The sequence below is a fragment of the Salvelinus sp. IW2-2015 genome, linkage group LG13, assembly GCF_002910315.2.
Source record: "Salvelinus sp. IW2-2015 linkage group LG13, ASM291031v2, whole genome shotgun sequence".
In the NCBI taxonomy this organism is placed as follows: domain Eukaryota; kingdom Metazoa; phylum Chordata; class Actinopteri; order Salmoniformes; family Salmonidae; genus Salvelinus; species Salvelinus sp. IW2-2015.
Window position 1 is genome coordinate 35,037,279 of NC_036853.1, and position 20,755 is coordinate 35,058,033.

Genomic DNA, 20,755 nt, shown 5'->3' on the forward strand with positions numbered 1-20,755 from the left:
CTAAATTAGGAAACACAGGATTGTGCCTAATAAAACTGAGCACAAAAAGAGGTTTCAAGACCATGGACAGCTAAGCGAGCCATCTCGGAGAAAAGTGCTCACCTCGATCCAGAACCGGCGGGGTCGTGCCCTTTGCGTGTTAGTGCGCAAGTACGCCTTCGTGTTTGACATGGGCCGGAACAGGCCTGCAAGCCGAGTGCGAGAGAATGCCTTATTCCCATTCCCTTTTCGACAACTTTAGAATTGTAAACTAATAGAAATTAGAAGTGGGAGACTTGCAAGCACTGCTCTAGGTCACTTGAGAGAGAGAGAGAGAGAGAGAGAGAGAGAGAGAGAGAGAGAGAGAGAGAGAGAGAGAGAGAGAGAGAGAGAGAGAGAGAGAGAGAGACGATTCAAATCAAACTGTCTATCATAAAGCAGAGCGTGTGTCCGACTCCAAATTGATGAGATCATAAAATGTAGCATCCATTTAATCATGAGCGCACCGCTTACAAAACAGAGCTGAGAGCTCTCCATGCAGAATCGGGCCAGTACCACCTGACTAAATCCAGCAAAGTGGACTCACTTATCACCAGAACCTCCCACCAAAGCACACACTCATTATAAATAATTGCTCAACAAACCACAACACAACTGTGTTCAAGAAGAGGAAAAAATACCATACTATTGTAACGTTCTTCGTCAGGCGAAAGAGAGGAGGACCAAGATGCAGCGTTGTGAGTATTCATTTTTAATTAGAATACTTGAACAAGAACCAAAACAATAAACCAACAAACAAACGACGACGAAACAGTCCCGTAACGTGAACACAAACACAGGAACACAGTAACAGGAACAATCACCCACCACCCACAATACAAAACAGGCTACCTAAATATGGTTCCCAATCAGAGACAACAACTAACACCTGCCTCTGATTGAGAACCATATCAGGCCAAACACATAGAAACAGACAAACTAGACATACAACATAGAATGCCCACTCATATCACACCCTGCCCAAACGAAACATAGAAACAAACAACGCAAACTATGGTCGGGGCGTGACAACTATTCACAAGCTATTGCGTACGGCGCAAAAGAGTAGCCAACACACCAGACTGTTCACCATACCATCTGGGCCAGCTGTCACACCGTCAGTTACTGAACCTTTCAACCAGGAGAACCAGAGTGAGACTGACTGAACACCAATGTAACGAAGCCTATACAGTACTCTATACCCTACACAGCACCAACCACAGAGTACTGGATGCAGGCCCGGGCGGACGATCAAATGCACTAGTCAAAGAACAAGTTACAATTAGCATTTGCTCATCTCCACCGGTCTCCAGTGTCTATTAATGGATCTTGTCAAAATAAAGACAGGCAGATTATTAATGAATTCACTAATTGTCTAGTCGTAAAACCATTCTAAAAGCCTATAAACAAATATCAAAACTCTCTTACTGAACATAATTGTTTGGGGAAATACTTCCTCCAGTGTTTCCGTCGGGATGCGGAGTGCTGCAATAATCTTTATCTTTATTTGCATCTCATCTGAATAAAATTACATTCAAACCCATTTAATCCAGCTCCCTGGTGCAGCCAGACACAGCAGAATACTCACATGAAGTCATAATGATGTGTTTTGCCATGCAAAGCACCGCCTCTGTCTGCTCTGTCAGACCCACGCTGGAGTCGAGGGGGTCCCTTACGCCTCAACTCAGCCTAGGCCCGAAATATCAGCCCTTAAATAACACTTGATGTAATTATTTTCCAAGGAAATCTATGTGAGGCAGATAGTGTGGCCAACTTGAGGGTTGATCCAGCATTGCTTAAAAACAACAACAGACAATCTAAATTGAGAAAATCCAGCSCATAGGCTTTAAAGGGACAATCTGTGATTGCTACATCCATGTTTAGACTTTTAAATGAATGATATATACCCATTGATTCTTGAAGAATCGAACTTATAAATGCCTCGTGAGCTTAGTTCAACTGTCATACCCCATCAGAACCAACAATATAAGCTTGTTTTACTCCTTTATTTGTAAACAATGTCATTGTAAACAAATACTATAGAGCCTCAAAACAGGATTCAAACTATATTTTGGACATCATGGATGGTCAGTCCTTGTATCTATAGCTCTGTCTATGYATTTGAGARTGTTTACATTTCTCCAGCCCCATCCCTCTGCTGTTTACTAAAACAGAGGCCTAGTGAGCGCTTTGTTATTGTTCAAACTGCAGATTGCCCCTTTAAGGAAAGGATGAACATTTTTCAGAAAGAGAGGAAGAAGCGGAGGCTGTTTACAGTAGAATGAGCTTTTCATTATACAACAAATGTAGCAGCAGAATTATCTCAGTTGCAACTGCCAGAAGTAGATGCTTCAGAAATACAATGAGATCAGGGAGAGAGAGAGAGAGAGACTGGTATGTGCACAACCTACACAGCATGCAGGCAGGCAGAGCTTCATCTACATTATTTAACATCTCTCATTAACCTGAGCTCCAATACGGAAGGAATCAATAGCTACGCTAAGCTGAGAAACACAGCTTCAGAGACTGGCTRTGTGTGTGTGTGTGTGTGTGTGTGTGTGTGTGTGTGTGTGTGTGTGTGTGTGTGTGTGTGTGTGTGTGTGTGCGTGTGCGTGTGTGTGCGCRTGTGTGTGTGTGCACTGCTCATTCCTCTCATCTCTCTCTCCCTCCTCCCCGTCTGTGAAAGATATATGGGGTACAGGGCAAGATATAATTGCAGATGTGGACCGAACACATTTACTGAGAGAACAAACTCATCTAGCCTGGAGAGGGAGACTGCTATTGCACTGATTCTCCTCTGTCTGTGGTGTCACACGTTAAATAGCACACACTAATCATGCTGCTCTGTGTTTTGTATGGAAACACCCCACACCCACAGACAGATATGTGATGAATGGGTTGCACTTAATCGGATATCAATATGCCTTGATTATGAATCATATACAACCTAATGTTATGCTATACTGTAAGTAATTGCATACATACACAACTAGAACAGCACTCACCTGAGTCAGTATCTCATTACAGACAGGCCCTTTGGACAGAGTCCAGGCCACACAGTGCACTGTAAGTCACCTTTCAACCTCCATTCACCTGGCTGCAACTCCTAAACCCAAACTCCATTGTATATGTTCAATAGGGAAAGAGAGAAGGAAACAGACATAGTACTGTATGGGAAAACAGAGGGCAGAGAGAGAAATTGAGAGAAAGATAACGTGCAAGACTGAGAGAGAGAGACGAGAGAGAGACGAGACAGAGAAAGAGAGAGAGATAGAGAGAAAGATATGAAGAAATGAAGAAATGAAGAAAGAAAGAAAGAAAGAAAGAAAGAAAGAAAGAAAGAAAGAAAGAAAGAAAGAAAGAAAGAAAGAAAGAAAGAAAGAAAGAAAGAAAGAAAGAAAGGAGATCAAACAATGTAAAGTGCCAGCTCAAATGGACTGGAGAAGAGAGACTCCTGGCTCTGAGATTTTCTCCAGGTCATCAAGCATCTCGTCAGGCAGGCGTGACCTGCTCCGCAGCGCGCACACACACAGGCACTGTGCCATGCCTCCACACTGGGCCTACAGAGCATTTCACAGCTCTACTTGGGGTTGTCTTTGGTAAAAAGGTAGGGTATAGGCTCCCCTCCGGTGCTTTAAGCCTAGCGCCATATGTGCTCACGGAGTGTGCTGCGTTGGGGGTTTCCATAGGCAGCGTGGCATGAAGACCCGGTTGCATGGATATGCCAGAGTGATGCTTAGTACCTGACTGTGATGGCTGCTGGGGAAGGGAGGCTGGCTGACTGGATGGCTGCCCCTCCATCTGGGCCCTCCTGCTCTCCATCTCCTCCAACTCCTCTCTTTAGTGTCTTCCTGCTCTGTATGCTACCACAGTGACCATGAAAAGAGCCCTGCATYAGGTTGTCAGGTCTATGGTCAGTTCAAGGGCCCTACGCTTGTTTACATATTTCCAAAGTACCTAATTTGCTAAAGACAACTAAAGGTCAAAATAAAATGTAATCTAAGACAGCTTTGACTAACCCTGCCCAAAACTAATAACTAGCTGCCTACTGAAGTCTCTTCTCTTAGATAAGGTGGGAAAGGTGTTAAACACCGTGTGAAAAGTAAAGCTACAAAGACCAGGACCTTTCCTTTCCCTTTGAAAGCAGATTGACATTAAGCTCAGGATTCAGTTTGAAAGTCAAACACACCGTCCTCTTCTGCTTTAAAAAAAAATTATCCTTAAACTTCACCGCATTAAAAAAAGTAGAGCCTTCTCTGACCTTGAGGCTAACTTCCAGGTTTTCTTTTGGTGTTCTTTTGATGTGTTTTCTCAGTCGAGACTGACAAAGAGCTAGCAGTCATAGGGAGGAAGGCGGGGGCTAGGAAAGAACGCACTCACACGGCCAATGAAGGAACGAATCTGTCAAAGTCCATCTCTTCAGATTAACGGAAGCGGGGGGGGCACTACTCTCTCTCTTCCCCCCCCCCTAAAAAATCCAGTGGATGGAGGGATAAACTGAGGAAGAAGGGAGAAAGGAGAAGGGAGAAGGGGACTGTGACCGGAATGCTAGAGTAAATGTCTGAGCAGATGAGGGTCACTTTGTTCCAGAGCCAACACTTGGCATCTGGGTTCTCAAGGACTTCTCCATGTTCAGGATTTCACTCCATCCAGTCTCCTAAATCATGTCGAATTGAGTACTGTAATTCAGACAGGTTTTTCCGCCCATGTCTCAACATTGAGAAGAAATACATAGACAGGAAAAGTGAGAGAGAGAGAGAGAGAGACAGAAAGTGAGAGCGAGGGGGGGGGGGCAGAGAAAAATAGAGATACGGAGAACGAAAGAGAGAGAGAGAAGAGAGTAATACACGAGAGAAGATGCCACCCTCTAAAGAGGCTTCACGCTTTTGCCTGACAACTCGTTGTGAAGGAAGGCCTTCACGGGTACCTGCGATCTCTATGTGGTGTGGGAGGGCTGAGAATGAGAGAATGGATGTACGAATGTTTATGTTTATATGTTTATCCTTTATTCCACTGGCCAATAAATAAGCCTGTATCATAATCCATATTTAATCAACTTGCAGTTAGTGATATGCATAATTTCATCATTACCCCCTGATCCATTATTCTTAACTATTTGCCTGAATTGGAGTTATGTGATTGAATTATTTAGTGTTATTATTTATTATTTGGTTCCCTCTCTCTCCTCCCTCTATCCCTGAACACAGGTGATGAACTGCACCTGTAACAGAGGAGAAATGTATACATTTGGGTGCTATGGGGTGGGACTTCAAGTCTCCTGGGTTCCAGGCCTGGGGGAACATGAGTATGGCCACCCATACAATGTTTTTGTTAGTTTCAGCGATTTGGATCGTCTCAAACCAATCAGAGTATCAAAGCCAATGACGTGATTCTATACATAGACCATAGTAATTACTACCCAGGGTGTAATTGCTTAATATGACCACTAGGGAGCACACCTCTCATGCCCTCTCTTGGTCCTCATGGTGGTATCAGGAAGCAGTGCATGTTTTCTCCACTGCACACAAGCCCAGTCAGTGTGATGACTGAGCTCTCTATACATTRAAGAAACCATATTATAAATCCATAGCCCATAGTACAACAATCATCTTGCCAATTTCAGGTAAATGACAGCTTTTCAGTATCTATACTACAAGTCTTCTGAAAGGTGTGAACTGATTTGATTTCCCTCTAAACATGGTTGACCGTGGAGACTGAGTCTGATGCTGTGCTCTCTTACCTTTGTGGGGTCACGCTCTCTTACTTCTGTGGGGCCACAGCCCTCCAGGTAGGGTGGTCCCTCCACTGACAGATATACTGCTAATGCTTATTTGCAAGAGAGCACTCGGACCTGGAAAAGAACAGAGAGGCGATTGAGAGGAATTATTCTGTGCGTATTCACCTTATTGACTGTGTGSTATTATATACTGAACAAAAATATAAACGCAACATGCAACAATTTCAAAGATTTTACTGAGTTACAGTTCATATAAGGAAATCAGTCAATTCAAATAAATTCATTAGGCCCTAATCTATGGGTTTCACATGACTGGGAACATAGATATGCATCTGTTGGTCACAGATACCTTAATAAAGGTAGGTGTGTGGATCAGAAAACCAGTCAGTATCTGGTGTGACCACCATTTGCCTCATGCAGTGTGACACATCTCCTTTGCATAGAGTTGATCAGGCTGTTGATTGTGGCCTGTGGAATGTTGTCCTACTCCTGTTCAATGGCTGTGGGAAATTGCTGGATATTGGCGGGAACTGGAACAAGATGTCGTACACGTCGATCCAGAGCATCCCAAACAGGCTCAATAGGTGATATGGCTGGTAAGTATGTAGGCCCAGGGAGATTTGGGAGATTTTCAKCTTCCAGGAATTGTGTACAGATCCTTGCGACATGGGGCCGTGCATTTTTATGCTGAAACATGAGGTGATGGCGGTGGATGAATGGCACGACAATGGGCCTCAAGATCTCGTAGCTGTATCTCTGTGCAATCAAATTGTCATCGATAAAATGCAATTGTGTTCGTTATCCGTAGCTTATGCCTGCAAATACTACACTGCTCAAAAAATAAAAGGGAACACTAAAATAACACATCCTAGATCTGAATGAATGAAACATTCTTATTAAATACTTTTTTCTTTACATAGTTGAATGTGCTGACTACAAAATCACACAAAAATTATCAATGGAAATCTAATTTTCAACCCATGGAGGTCTGGATTTGGAGTCACACTCAAAATTAAAGTGGAAAACCACACTACAGGCTGATCCAACTTTGATGTAATGTTCTTAAAACAAGTCAAAATGAGGCTCAGTAGTGTGTGTGGCCTCCACGTGCCTGTATGACCTCCCTACAACGCCTGGGCATGCTCCTGATGAGGTGGCGGATGGTCTCCTGAGGGATCTCCTCCCGACCTGGACTAAAGCATCCGCCAACTCCTGAACAGTCTGTGGTGCAACGTGGCGTTGGTGGATGGAGCGAGTATGTTGTCCCAGATGTGCTCAATTGGATTCAGGTCTGGGGAACGGGCGGGCCAGTCCATAGCATCAATGCCTTCCTCTTGCAGGAACTGCTGACACACTCCAGCCACATGAGGTCTAGCATTGTCTTGCATTAGAAGAACCCAGGGCCAACCGCACAGCATATGGTCTCACAAGGGGTCTGAGGATCTCATCTCGGTACCTAATGGCAGTCAGGCTACCTCTGTGCGGCCCCCCAAAGAAATGCCACCCCACACCATGACTGACCCACCGCCAAACCGGTCATGCTGGAGGATGTTGCAGGCAGCAGAACGTTCTCCACGGCGTCTCCAGACTCTGTCACGTCTGTCACATGTGCGTGTGAACCTGCTTTCATCTGTGAAGAGCACAGGGCGCCAGTGGCGAATTTGCCAATCTTGGTGTTCTCTGGCAAATGCCAAACGTCCTGCACGGTGTTGGGCTGTAAGCACAACCCCCACCTGTGGACGTCGGGCCCTCATACAACCTCATGGAGTCTGTTTCTGACCGTTTGGACAGACACATGCACATTTGTGCCTGCTGGAGGTCATTTTGTAGGGCTCTGGCAGTGCTCCTCCTAATCCTCCTTGCACAAAGGCGGAGATAGCGGTCCTGCTGCTGGGTTGTTGCCCTCCTACGGCCTCCTCCACGTCTCCTGATGTACTGGCCTGTCTCCTGGTAGCGCCTCCATGCTCTGGACACTACGCTGACAGACACAGCAAACCTTCTTGCCACAGCTCGCATTGATGTGCCATCCTGGATGAGCTGCACTAACCTGAGCCACTTGGTGTGGTTGTAGACTCCGTCTCATGCTACCACTAGAGTGGAAGCACCGCCAGCATTCAAAAGTGACCAAAACATCAGCCAGGAAGCATAGGAACTGAGAAGTGGTCTGTGGTCACCACCTGCAGAATCACTCCTTTATTGGGGTGGTCTTGCTAATTGCCTATAATTTCACCTTTTGTCTATTCCATTTGCACAACAGCATGTGAAATGTATTGTCAATCAGTGTTGCTTCCTAAGTGGACAGTTTGATTTCACAGAAGTATGATTGACTTGGAGTTACATTGTGTTGTTTAAGTGTTCCCTTTATTTTTTTGAGCAGTGTATAACCCCACCGCCACCATGGGGCACTCTGTTCACAAAGTTGACATCAGCAAACTGCTCGCCCACACGACACCATACATGTTGTCTGCGGTTGTGAGGCCGGTTGGACGTACTGTCAAATTCTCTAAAACGAAGTTGGAGGCGGTTTATGGTCGAGAAATKAACATTAAATTCTCTGGCAACAGCTCTGGTGGACATTCCTGCAGTCAGCATGCCAATTGCACGCTCCCTCAAAACATGAGACATCTGTGGAATTGTGTTGTGTGACAAAACGGCACATTTTAGAGTGGCCTTTTATTGTCCCCAGCACAACGTGCACCTGTGTAATGATCATGCTGTTTAATCAGCTTCTCGATATGCCACACCTGTCAGGTGAATGGATTATCTTGGCAAAAGAGAAATGCTCACTAACAGTGATGTAAACAAATGTGTGCTCAAAATTTGAGAGAAACAAGCTTTTTGTGGGTATGGAACATTTCTGGTGCCTTTTATTATAACTCATGAAACATGGGACCAACAACACTTTACAAGTTGCGTTTATATTTTGGTTCAGTGTAGTTAAATACAGGGTGGCGCTGTTGCTGGTGTGCTCATAAGTAATCTTGTGTGAAATGATATAGTCAACTCTTGACTGGCCATGATTTTAACTGCAGCAAAGAGGTATAGCCTATGTAAGTATAATAGATTAACATAACTGCAATATTAAATACAAAAGTTCAGCAAGGAAAAGCCTAGAAATAATATGCTTTACCCACTAAGCACAGCCCGATTCCGACATCTCTTGGATGTCTTTTTTTGGTCCTGTCCGGACGTCTTTTTTTGCAGGTTGGYATTTATTGTCATGAATCTTGCCCTGGAGGCAGCACTGCAGAGTTGTCACTAGCTRGCACAGCCACAAAGTCATAAAATCTGATTTTAAACCTAACCCTAATCTTAACCACACTGCTRACCCTAATGCCTAACCCTAACTTTAAATTATGACCAAAAAACAAATTTATTTATTCATACATTTTTACGATTCAGCTGGCCCTTCTAGCAGAAATCGCTCAGTTCTGCCTCCGGAGCAAGATTCATGACAATAAACTTTCATCCGCTCTTTTTTTTTCTTTTTTTGGTGCGGCCAAAACCGGCATTGATTTGAACAACTTCCACGTACGTTCATTTTTGGTCAGGTCCGGACCAAATCTGAACCAATCATAGACTATGTTTGGTTCAGATTTGGTCCCTTCCAGACCGGCGTATATTTGGCCCAAGCATAGATGTCTATAATTGGTTCAGATTTGGTCTGGACCGGCATTGATTTGGCCCAAACATAGATATCTGTTTCACAAGTTTGGACAGCACAGTACAGTAGAACACAGTAGAGTACAGTACATTACAGTACAGTGAATAAAAGTAAAGTATAGCACAGTACAGTAAAATACACACAATATAGTAGAGCACAACATAGTACAGTAGAGTAAAGTAAAGAAAAGTATAGTTCAGTACAGTAGAGTGTAGTACAGTATAATGTACTGTATTTTACCCTCCTTTACTTTAATGTACTCTACTGATTTTTAGATTTTTTTTACTCCTTTGCATCCCCAAATTCGTGGTGTCCAATTGGTAGTTACAGTCTTGTCTCATCGCTGCAACTCCCGTACGGACTCGGGAGAGGCGAAGGCCGAGAGGCTGCTTCTTGACACAATGCCCAATTAATCCGGAAGCGAGTCGCACCAATGTGTCGGAGGAAACACCGCACACCTGGCGACCATGTCAGCGTGCACTGTGCACGGCACTTCCCACAGGAGTCGCTAGTACGTGATGGGACAAGGACATCCCTGCCGGCCAAACCCTCCCCTAACCCGGACGGCTCTGGGCCAATTGTGCGCCATTTAACTACTAAGGTAGCTAAACAACAACATATCAGTCAAAACAGCATAAAAACATTTCTGTAACCGCTACTGAGAAAGTTACTGTAGTTGAAGTGGTCTGTTGGTTTATTCTGTATGTATGTCAGAGTATGAATATCATCGCTGCTGTTTTTTTACTTTTGAAAAAGCTAACATAAGTCCATGTGACATATGGGTGCAATAAGAAATACTCAATGTTTGCAATCTTCAGTTGGCTCAACTTTGTGATATTATATGGGTKAAAAAATATTATTGTGATATAATGCTTACTTCATAGAGAATATATGTGCCATAGAATCAATGACCAGAACATTTTTATTTTCATTTTGCTTACTGGGTAGTCATAGAATACTGATGTCTATATTATTGCAAAACATATTCTATAATAAGCAGAATCCTTGGCCTCAGTAAAGTGAATAATTTTTATGCAGCGGAATTAAAAGACACATTCTGAATATTCTTAACTCCATTAATGCAAAAACCTGAATAATTCAAGAGCAGTTATGACTGAGGGAGTAAAGATAACTGGCAGATACTGTAAATGAGAAAAATATAATTCGTTTCACTTTCTATGGTGACACCATACTCTGCAAGTAGAGCTCTGCTCGAGCCCCCCGAGGCGCCTGCCGTGTGTAATTAACATCTACATTGTGCCTCGTTTCTCTGTCATGTCTAAACTCACCTTGGTGTGAAAACAGTTTAACTGCCCTTCTCAGCTCACCTGTGCCAAAAGTAATGTATTACACTGTGTTTAATTTACACATAATTTTTGTGTTTACATGGTGTGTCACGTAAACTGGATAAAGGGGTGTAGTTATTCCTTCATTATGAAAATGATGTAATATTCCATATTTGTTTTGGAAAGTTTGGACATACAAATCACTCATATTTTTTTGTTGTTGAAATTAGTACAAAATCAATTTGATATAGGGAAGACTAAAATAAACTAAATTGGGAAATACCTTMATTTATCCAACTAGTAGTGTTTACTGTCAAGTGCGTGTGCTCTGTGGACAGGAGGGGTTAACCTGGATGAAATGTCAAATTGATGACGTTGAAGATGTATGGAGATTCGCAAAATTGGGAAGCCCAATAAAATGTGGTGTGGTCTGCTGTCTGAAGGTAGGTAGGGCAAGTAGGCGACAGGCTGTGGTGTGAGCAAACATATCCTACCACAGTAGTTGTCTCACCAGCCAAGAGCCCAACAGTGTCAGTGCGACTCGCCTCTGTTCTCGGAAAACAACTCTGTCAAACGTCAGGGAACAGCGGAGAGCTTAACGTTTCAAAAGGCTGGCTGTTTCAAAAGTCTCGTCTCCCTGCTCAGAGGAATTTAGGCTATGTGTGTCGTCACAGCCAAACGAAACGGTGCGCTTCGACAACGTTAACAACTTGTAAAGTGGGAAATACAGCACTGCAACACACTGCAACAGCGTGGAAGACATTTCTCATAGATGTCCACTCAATTGGAAAGAGGCCTACAGCTAGAGAAGACCAGACGTAATGCGCTGAAACTCGAATTGGGTGAGGAGATTGATGTTGAGAGTCTTGACGGATGCCTGCCCGAGGAGCGGCACGGCGACGCGGAGAAAGGAGCGAAGGTGGCCGAGGAGCAGACAGCGACGCAGCGCAAAATGACCCGCAGCCCCAAATGCGCCCGCTGTCGGAACCACGGCGTCGTGTCTTGTCTCAAAGGCCACAAGCGCTTCTGTCGCTGGCGTGACTGCCAGTGCACAAACTGTATGCTGGTGGTGGAGCGGCAGCGGGTGATGGCTGCGCAAGTCGCCCTGCGGAGACAACAGGCGACAGAGGTGAGCCATGCGGCTGGGACATCCGTATTTTACTGGTGGRATAGAATTGAAGAAAGATCATTATTATATAATCTAGGCCAAAATGCTGTACCCCTGTGAGCAGGACCAGCGAACTATGAAATAACACATATGGATAAGCAAATGAATATGCATTGCTCTTTTCCTTTAGTGATAATGAAAACAAAAAACGATATTGTTCACTTTTACATAAAAACCATAGGCTGTTTTTGCTTTACATTTCTGGATAATTAATGTTATTAACATTTTATTTAAATTCAGTTATTCCACTCATAAAACTAATTTATTTACACAGCATTTTGTCATATGAATTATTGGCTTTACACTAGGGAAACTAACATCTCATTATTCTGTAACAAACTAGCCTATAATATATCATATGCCTATGGCTATGACCGTACGCCTACCATGTACAGTACCTGCCTGTATTTACTGCTCTAGTGTTTTTAAGATATATTGCCTTAAGTCATTTYGCCATGGGGTTAATGCATACAGTGCTTTCAGAAAGCATTCAAMCCCATTGACTTATTCCATATTTTGTTGTGTTACAAAGTGGGACTAAAATGGATTTAACAGTCATTTTGTTCAACGATCTACACAAAATACTCTGTAATGTCAAAGTGGATTGAATCTTTTTTTCTCTCACCTATCTACCAACAATACCTCACAATRACAAAGTAAAATACTGTTTTTAGATTAAAAATATATATATATTGCAAATGAAAGAAATATTAAATTTACATAATTTTTCACAGCCCTGGGTCCATACTTTGTAGGAGCATCTTTGGCGGCGATTACAGCTTTGAGTCGTCTTGGGTATGTCTGTATCAGCTTTGCAGATCTGGATTTGTGGATTTTCTCCCATTTGTTCCTTGTAGATTTTCCTCAAGATCTGTTAAGTTAGATGGGGAGGGGCGGTGACCAGCAATTTTCAAGTCTTTCCACAGATTTTCAATGGCCCAGCCAAAGCCCTGACTTGAATATTATGTAAATATATTTTAATGTATGTTACTTCTACCCCGTTCCTTTGCAGGGTAAGAAAGGGATCAGGGGAGCAGCCGCACCATTCCGTCGCACCGCTTATCAGCGCTACACCAGAGCACCTAGCATCTTAGCAAAGAGTATCCTAGAGGGTAAGTATCAGTGATAGACCAGAGCACCTAGCATCTTAGCAAANAGAGTATCCTAGAGGGTAAGTATCAGTGATAGACCAGAGCACCTAGCATCTTAGCAAAGAGTATCCTAGAGGGTAAGTATCAGTGATAGACCAGATCACCTACTGAAGCGCACTGGCTAACAGTAGTCTATCCTATACAGTGCCTTCAGAAAGTATTCACACCCCTTGAATTACAAAGTGGGTCTAAAATGGATTTAATTGTATTTTTTTCCCAACAATCTACACAAAATACTCTAACGTCAAAGTGGAACAAAATGTATAAACATTTGTAAAAAATATTAAAAAATAAAACACATATCTTGATTAGGTAAGTATTCAACCTCAAATCATGTTATTTGTCACAATGCGCCGATAACAATAGGTATAGACCTTACTGTGAAATACTTACTTACAATCCCTTAACCAACAAAGCAGTTCAAGAAATAGAGTTAAGAAAATTTTTACTAAATAAACTCAAGTAAAAAAAATTGATTCAAAAAGTAACACAAGAAAACAAGAAAATTACATAACAATAACGAGGCTATATACAGCTGGTACCAGTACCAAGTAAATGTGCGGGGATACAGGTTAGTCGAGGTAATTTGTAAAGTGACTATGCATTGATAATAAAAAGCTAGTAGCAGTGGTGTAAAATCAAAGGGGGCAGGGGGGTCAATGTAAGTAGTCCAGGTGGCCATTTGATTAATTGTTCAGCAGTCTTATGGCTTGGGGGTAGAAGCTATTAAGGAGCCTTTTGGTCCTAGACTTGGCGCTCCAGTACTGCTTGCCGTGCGGTAGCAGAGAGAACAGTCTATGACTTGGGTGACTGGAGTCTTTGACAATTTTTTGGGCCTTCCTCTGACACCGCCTAGTACATAGGTCCTGCATGTCAGGARGCTTGGCCCCAGGGATGTACTGGATCGTACGCACTACCCTCTGTAGCACCTTAGGGTCAGATGCCGAGCAGTTGCCATACCAGGCGGTGATGCAACCGGTCAGAATGCTCTCGATGATGCAACTATATAACCTTTTGCGGATCTGGGGACCAATGCCAAATATTTTCAGTCTTCTAAAGCAGGAAAAGGTGTTGTTGTGCCCTCTACTGTCTTGGTGTGTTTGGATCATGATAGTTCATTGGTGATGTGGACACCAAGGAACTTCAAACTCTCTTCAAACTGGGGGCGGCCCGTCAGGAAGTCCAGGATCCAGTTACAGAGGGAGGTGTTTAGTCACAGGGTCCTTAGTTTAGTGATGAGTTTTGTGGGTACTATGGTGAACAGCATGCTCACATTGGTGTTCCTTTTGTCCAGGTGGGAAAGGGCAGTGTGGAGTGTGATTGAGATTGCGTCATCTGTGGATCTGTTGGGGTGGTATGCGAATTGGAGTGGGTCTAAGGTTTCCGGCATGATGGTGTTGATGTGAGCCATGACCAGCCTTTCAAAGCACTTCATGGCTACCGAAGTGAGTGCTATGGGGCGGTAATCATTTAGGAAGATTACCTCCACTTTCTTGGGCACAAGGACTATGGTGGTCTGTTTGAAACATGTAGGTATTACAGACTCGGTCAGGGAGAGGTTGAAAATATAATTGAAGACACTTGCTAGTTGGTCCGCGCATGCTTTGAGTGCATGTCCTGGTAATCCGTCTGGCCYGCATCGGCTATGGAGAGCGTGATCACACAGTTGTCCGGAACAGGTGGTGCTCTCATGCATGTTTCAGTGTTGCTTGCCTCGAAGCGAGCATAACAGGCATTCAGCTCATCTGGTAGGCTCGCGTCACTGGGTAGCTCGTGGCTGGGTTTCCCTTTATAGTCCGTAATAGTTTTCAAGCCCTGCTACATCCGACGAGCGTCAGAGCCAGTTTAGTAGGATTCAATCTTAGTCCTGTATTGACGCTTTGCCTGATGGTTCGTCTGAGGGCATAGCGTAATTTCTTATAAGTGTCCGGATTAGTGTCCCGCTCCTTGGAAGCGGCAGCTCTAGCCTTTAGCTCGGTGGGGATGTTGCCTATAATCCATGACTTCTGGTTGGGATATGTACGTACAGTCACTGTGGTTGACGACGTCGTCTATGCACTTATTGATGAAGCCGGTGACTGAGGTGGTATACTCCTCAATGGCATTGGATGAATCCCGGAACATATTCCAGCCTGTGCTAACRAAACAGTCCTGTAGCTTAGCATCCGCGTCATCATACCACTTCCGTATAGAGCGAGTCACTGGTACTTCCTGCTTTAGTTTTTGCTTGTAAGCAGGAATCAGGAGGATAGAATTATGGTCAGATTTGTGAAATGGAGGGCGAGGGAGAGCTTTGTATAAGTCTCTGTGTGTGGAGTAAATGTGGTCTAGAGTTTTTTTTCTCCTCTGGTTGCACGTGACATGCTGGTCGAAATGTGGTAAAATGGATTTTRGTTTGCCTGCATTAAAGTCCCCGGCCAGTTGGATGCTTTTGGATGAGCATTTTCATGTTTACTTATGGCCTTATACAGCTCTTTGAGTGCGTTCTTAGTGCCAGCATCGGTTTGTGGTGGTAAATAGATGGCTACGAATAATATAGATAAGGACTCTCTTGGTAGATAGTGGGGTCTACAGCTTATCGTGAGGTATTCTACCTCAGGCGAGCAATACYTCGAGACTTCTTTAATATTAGGCATCGCGCACCAGCAGCTATTGACAAATAGACACACAACTCCGCCCCTCGTCTTATGAGACATAGCTGCTCTGTCCTGCCGATGCACGGAGAAGCCAGCCAGCTTTATATTATCCGTGTCGTCGTTTAGCCACGTCTTGGTGAAACATAAGATACTACAGTTGTTTATGTACCGTTGGTAGGATAGTGTTAATCGTAGATCGTCCAGTTTGTTTTCCAATTGCACGTTGGCCAATAATACAGAGGGTAGTGGTGGTTTACCTACTCGTCGGCAAATTCTTACAAGGCACCTGCCCTCATCCCCCTTCCTCGCTGTCTTTTCTTCATGCAGATGACAGGGATTTGGGCCTTGTCTCGTCAAAGCAGTATATCCTTCGCGTCAGACTTATGAGTTACAAACAATGCGACAAAACAAACAAAATAGCACAGTTGGGTCAATACATGTTAAAATCCCCTTTGGCATCAATTACAGCTGTGAGTCTTTCTGGGTAAGTCTGAGTGCTTTCCACACCGGGATTTTGTGTGAAATCCCTGAGTGGGTTGTATAAGTGGGATAAAAGCCTCCGTTCTGTACATTCACTTGGAAAAATGAACTCGACTCTGTCTCGTTCCAATGTATCGTCCATTATTTCCAAGGTAATGTACAGAACGGAGGCGTTTATCCCTTAGTTATATACAATACATCACTGAAGATTGAAATATAACACCATCTGACATAGAAAGTCCATGCAACTTATTATGTGACTTGTTAAGCACATTTTTACTCCTGAACTTTAGGCTTGCAATAGCTAAGGGGTTGAATACTTATTGGCTCAAGACATTTCAGCTTCAAAAAAAATATTAATTTGTAGACATTTCGAAAAACATAATTCCACTTTGACATTATGAGGTATTGTGTGTAGGCCAGTGACAAAAAAAAGAAGTCAATTTAATCAATTTTAAATTCAGGCTGTAGCACAAGAAAATGTGAAAAAAGTGAAGGGGTGTAAATACTTTATGAAGGCACTGTAGATTAGAGGATGACGCTTCATTAGCATCTAGCTCATTACCCCATCTCCCGTCTCAGACCARACAGTGGGCTACACCACACGGGAAAAGTCAGTAATTACACTGTCTGTTTCGTCTATAGGGACTAGATCTGTTTGTATTTTATTTATGGTAATTATGCAAATGGAGGTTATGGAATTACAAGCTGKGKTTACCAGCGAGCGGTTGGGAGACAAAATGATGAGGTCATGTTACCTCTACTTTCCCCTGAGTAAGCACATGAACACACACTACAGCAATGTCATCACAGCTGTGTTTAGAGCATCTACTTTGGCTTTATGAATTTCAACTTCATTTACCTAAATAAAGTTGGTAAATGAATGTGTTCATTGTTTAACTTCCTATTTTGTAGATTTAAGTTATTATAGTGAAACAGAATGTGTTCAAGGTAATCAATATACAGCTAAATGACATCAGTGTTGTACATTACCCAATAGGGTACAAACTCCCTATGGCGGAGGACGGGCCCTGGTCCAAGCGACGTCACTTCCCCTCTGTCAGTGCCAGGATGAGGAAGAGGAGGGCGTTTGCTGATAAGGAGCTGGAGAGTGTGATGCTGGAGAGAGAGTTGAGACAGAGAGAGCTGGAGGACATATCAGGTCTCACCCTGCTTCACCCCCCGGCCCTGGCAGTGATGCCCGCCTCCCCCCACCACTGCTGCCCACTCAAGGACCCTGGGGCATCCACCTACGTGCCTGTGTACAAATACAAACCAGGCCCTGTGCTGTATGAGTGTGACTTCCACTGCTACCAGGAAGAGCTCAAGGCCAGATCAGCAGAAAGTGGTTATAATTATGGTCAGTTCATGTCAAAGTGTAACTCTAACTCTGGGGTTCTGGAACACATGGAGCAAGCCAGGGAGAGGAAACTGGAGAGCTGGGAGTGCTCCGGGAAGAGGGAGAGCTGTCGAGAGCCGTTACTCGTGCCCTTACTACAACTCCAACAGCGGGGGAGTAGGTATTCTGAAGGCTCAGCTGATCTGGACAAGGATAAGGCCGTGCCAAAATGGGTCAAAGACGATCCAACCGTTCCAACGGCCATCATGCCAAAAATAGCCATCACACACGCTGACTCTCCCTCTGAACCAAAGCATATGTTTCAGGGGGAGGTAGAACCCTACAAACCCAGCAGGTTCCCAGAGCCCCACTTCCTCACACCCAAGGACTGGTCAGCAGGAGGGATTAGGCATCATGACAGGCCTCAGATCAACTCAATGAAACCCACAGTGGTGAGGCGGCCATTACCGTTCTCAGTGGAGTCATTGCTGAGGGCCTGAGGAACTCATGTCCATAAGTGCATTTTCTATAACAACACTGGTTACTGTAAAATGCATAACTAGTGAAATACTGTATTTAAGAAAAKAAGTATACCCAAATCTATTTCAGTATTTAGTGTAAAAAAATGTGCTCAGCATTTTTCAAAGGATTGTAAGATAGTATTTTTAGAGCACAATATACATGTATACAGTGGGATCCAAAATAATTGACACCCTTGATAAAGATGAGCAATAATGACTGTTGTATGAAGTAAATAATAAAAATKTCTGAGCTATAATGTACAGTGCCTTCGGAAAGTGTTCATACCCCTGGACTTTTTCACATTTTGTTGTGTTACAGCCTGATTTCAAAATGGATTTAATTGTTTGTTTTTTTCTCACACAATACCCCATAATAACAAACAGATTTTTTGGTTTGACCAAATACAGAAATATCTCATTTACATAAGTATTCACACGCTATGACACTCCAAATTGAGCTCAGGTGCATCCAATTTCCTTTGATCATCCTTGAGATGTCACTACAACTTGATTGGAGTCCACCTGTGGCCAATTCAATTGATTGGACATGATTTAGAAAGAAACACACCTGTCTAAGGTCCCACAGTCGACAGTCTATGTCAGAGCAGAAACTATACTATGAAGTCCAAGGAACTGTCCATAGATCTCCTAAATAGAATTGTGATGAGGCATATACAGTACCTGGGAAGAGTGTAAAACAATTTCGAGAGTGTTGAACGTTTCCAAGAGAACAGTGATGACCAACAACCCATTGACCACTCTGACAGAACTGCATAGTTCCTTGGCTGAAGAACCTGCCAGAAGGACAACAGTCTCTACAGCACTTAACCAATCTGGGCTTTATGGGAGAGTGGCCAGAAGGAAGCCACTCCTGATATAAAAGAAACATGACAGCACGCTTTGAGTTTGCAAAAAGGCACGTGAAAGACATAGGCAAAAGATTCTGTGGTCTGATGAGACTATTTGGCCTGAAAATGTAGCTATTTGGCCTGAATGCAAAGCGCTATTGTCTGGAGAAAACCAGGCACAGCTCATCACCCGTTTAACACCATCCCTACTGTGAAGCATGGTGGTGGCAGCATCATGCTATGGGGATGCGTTTCAGCGGCAGGGACTGGGAGACTGGTAAGGATAGAGGGAACAATAAATGGAGCCAAATACAGGCAAATCCTTGACGACAACCTGCTTCAGAGTGCAAACAACCTTAGACTGGGGCGAAGATTTACTTTCAAACCGGACAATGATCCCAAGCACACAGCCAAACTAACGCTGGAATGGCTTCAGAACAAGAATGTGAAAGTCCTTGAGTGGCCCAGCCAAAGCCCAGACTTGAATCCCATTGAGAATCTTGAAAATAGCCGTTTACCACCCTCCCCATCTAATTTAACAAAGCTTGAGAAAATCTGCAAGGAAGAATGGGAGAAAATCTCCAAACCCAGACGTGCAAAGCTGATTCAGACATACCCAAGACGACTCAAAGCTGTAATCGCCGTCAAAGGTGCTTCTACAAAGTATTGATTCAGGGGTGTAAATACTTATGTAAATGAGATATTTCTGTATCTCATTTTTGTTTTCACACATAAAAGTTCTACGAAAAAATGGAAAAATAGATAGCTCAGTGATTGAACTGTTGCCCAAAGCGTTTATGTTTCGAATCCCAGTATCCACACTGCCTGCTCCTGTCCTCCCTCTCAGGGCTAACACTGTCAAAATAAACTCTGTGGTGGTCAAAAATCCCTTTAATTCTAAAGAAAACTAACAAAGAAAGGAGTACATGGGGAGGCAGGTGGCCTGCAGCTCTCAGAGAGAGAGAGAGAGAGAGAGAGAGAACATTAGAAACCAAAGAGAAACACCTCTAAGCCTGTTCAACACTTTTCTAGTGCTCTATATAAATGTTATAAAATATATTAATACCAAAAACATTTAATCATTCCATGCCTTTGTACAAAAATAGAAATAGTAACTCTCAACACACACACAACACACACCACACACACCACACACACACACACACACACACACACACACACACACACACAACACACACACACACACACACACACACACAACCACACTCCCTTTCTTTAGTCAGACAGGATGGGGAGGGGCTGGTGCCAGCAATACCTACCCAGCAACCAACATTTGTTCTACTGTATGAAGGTTCCCTGAACATTCGTTATGTTGCGGCAAATGTTCTCTTAACACAAAAACGATCCAGTTGTGCTGTTGATGATACTATCCAGTTGTCTATATGATTATAGATTGTATAAAACATTCGCCTGATGTAGCAAGAACCTCCCCAGAACGTTGCTCTCACATTTTGTTGTGGCAGTATGTTCTAAAAAAATTACTGGTACATTGTGTTATTACATTACCTGGAAGCCTAATGAGAACATTTGGGCAATGTTCTGTGGTGGTTGATACAGATGTCGTGCACAACATTCCAAGGATATTCCGTTTAAACATTTTCTGAAAGAAATGTCGGGATGTTATCATCCTATTGTTAGACAAAACCCTAACTAGAACTAGAATCTTCGCTAATGTTCTGTGAATGTTTGCACAGACAACTCTGGACTGTGCGGCGTCAACCGTGTGGTGATAGCACGCTGCTCCGGTCTTTGCTCACTATCTCAGCACATCTCGGGAATGCAGAAAGATAGGCCTTTAACCTCTCTTTTCTCTCTCKMTCAGGCCTTTCATAGACGGTAGGCTCTGCACTGAGGAGAGAGAGGTGTGCCCACCAGTGCCAATGACA

At 43.5% G+C, this 20,755-nt stretch overlaps 1 protein-coding gene across 1 annotated transcript; it reads left to right on the plus strand.

Annotated features, from left to right (window-relative positions):
* Positions 1 to 11,162: 11,162 nt before the first annotated feature.
* Positions 11,163 to 18,261, plus strand: LOC111971498 (uncharacterized). Its single transcript, XM_023998300.1, has 3 exons — positions 11,163 to 11,834; positions 12,886 to 12,985; positions 17,141 to 18,261. Exons 1-3 carry the CDS (start codon positions 11,478 to 11,480, stop codon positions 17,977 to 17,979), a joined length of 1,296 nt encoding a protein of 431 aa, XP_023854068.1. The 5' UTR covers positions 11,163 to 11,477; the 3' UTR covers positions 17,980 to 18,261.
* The last annotated feature ends 2,494 nt before the right edge of the window (positions 18,262 to 20,755 follow it).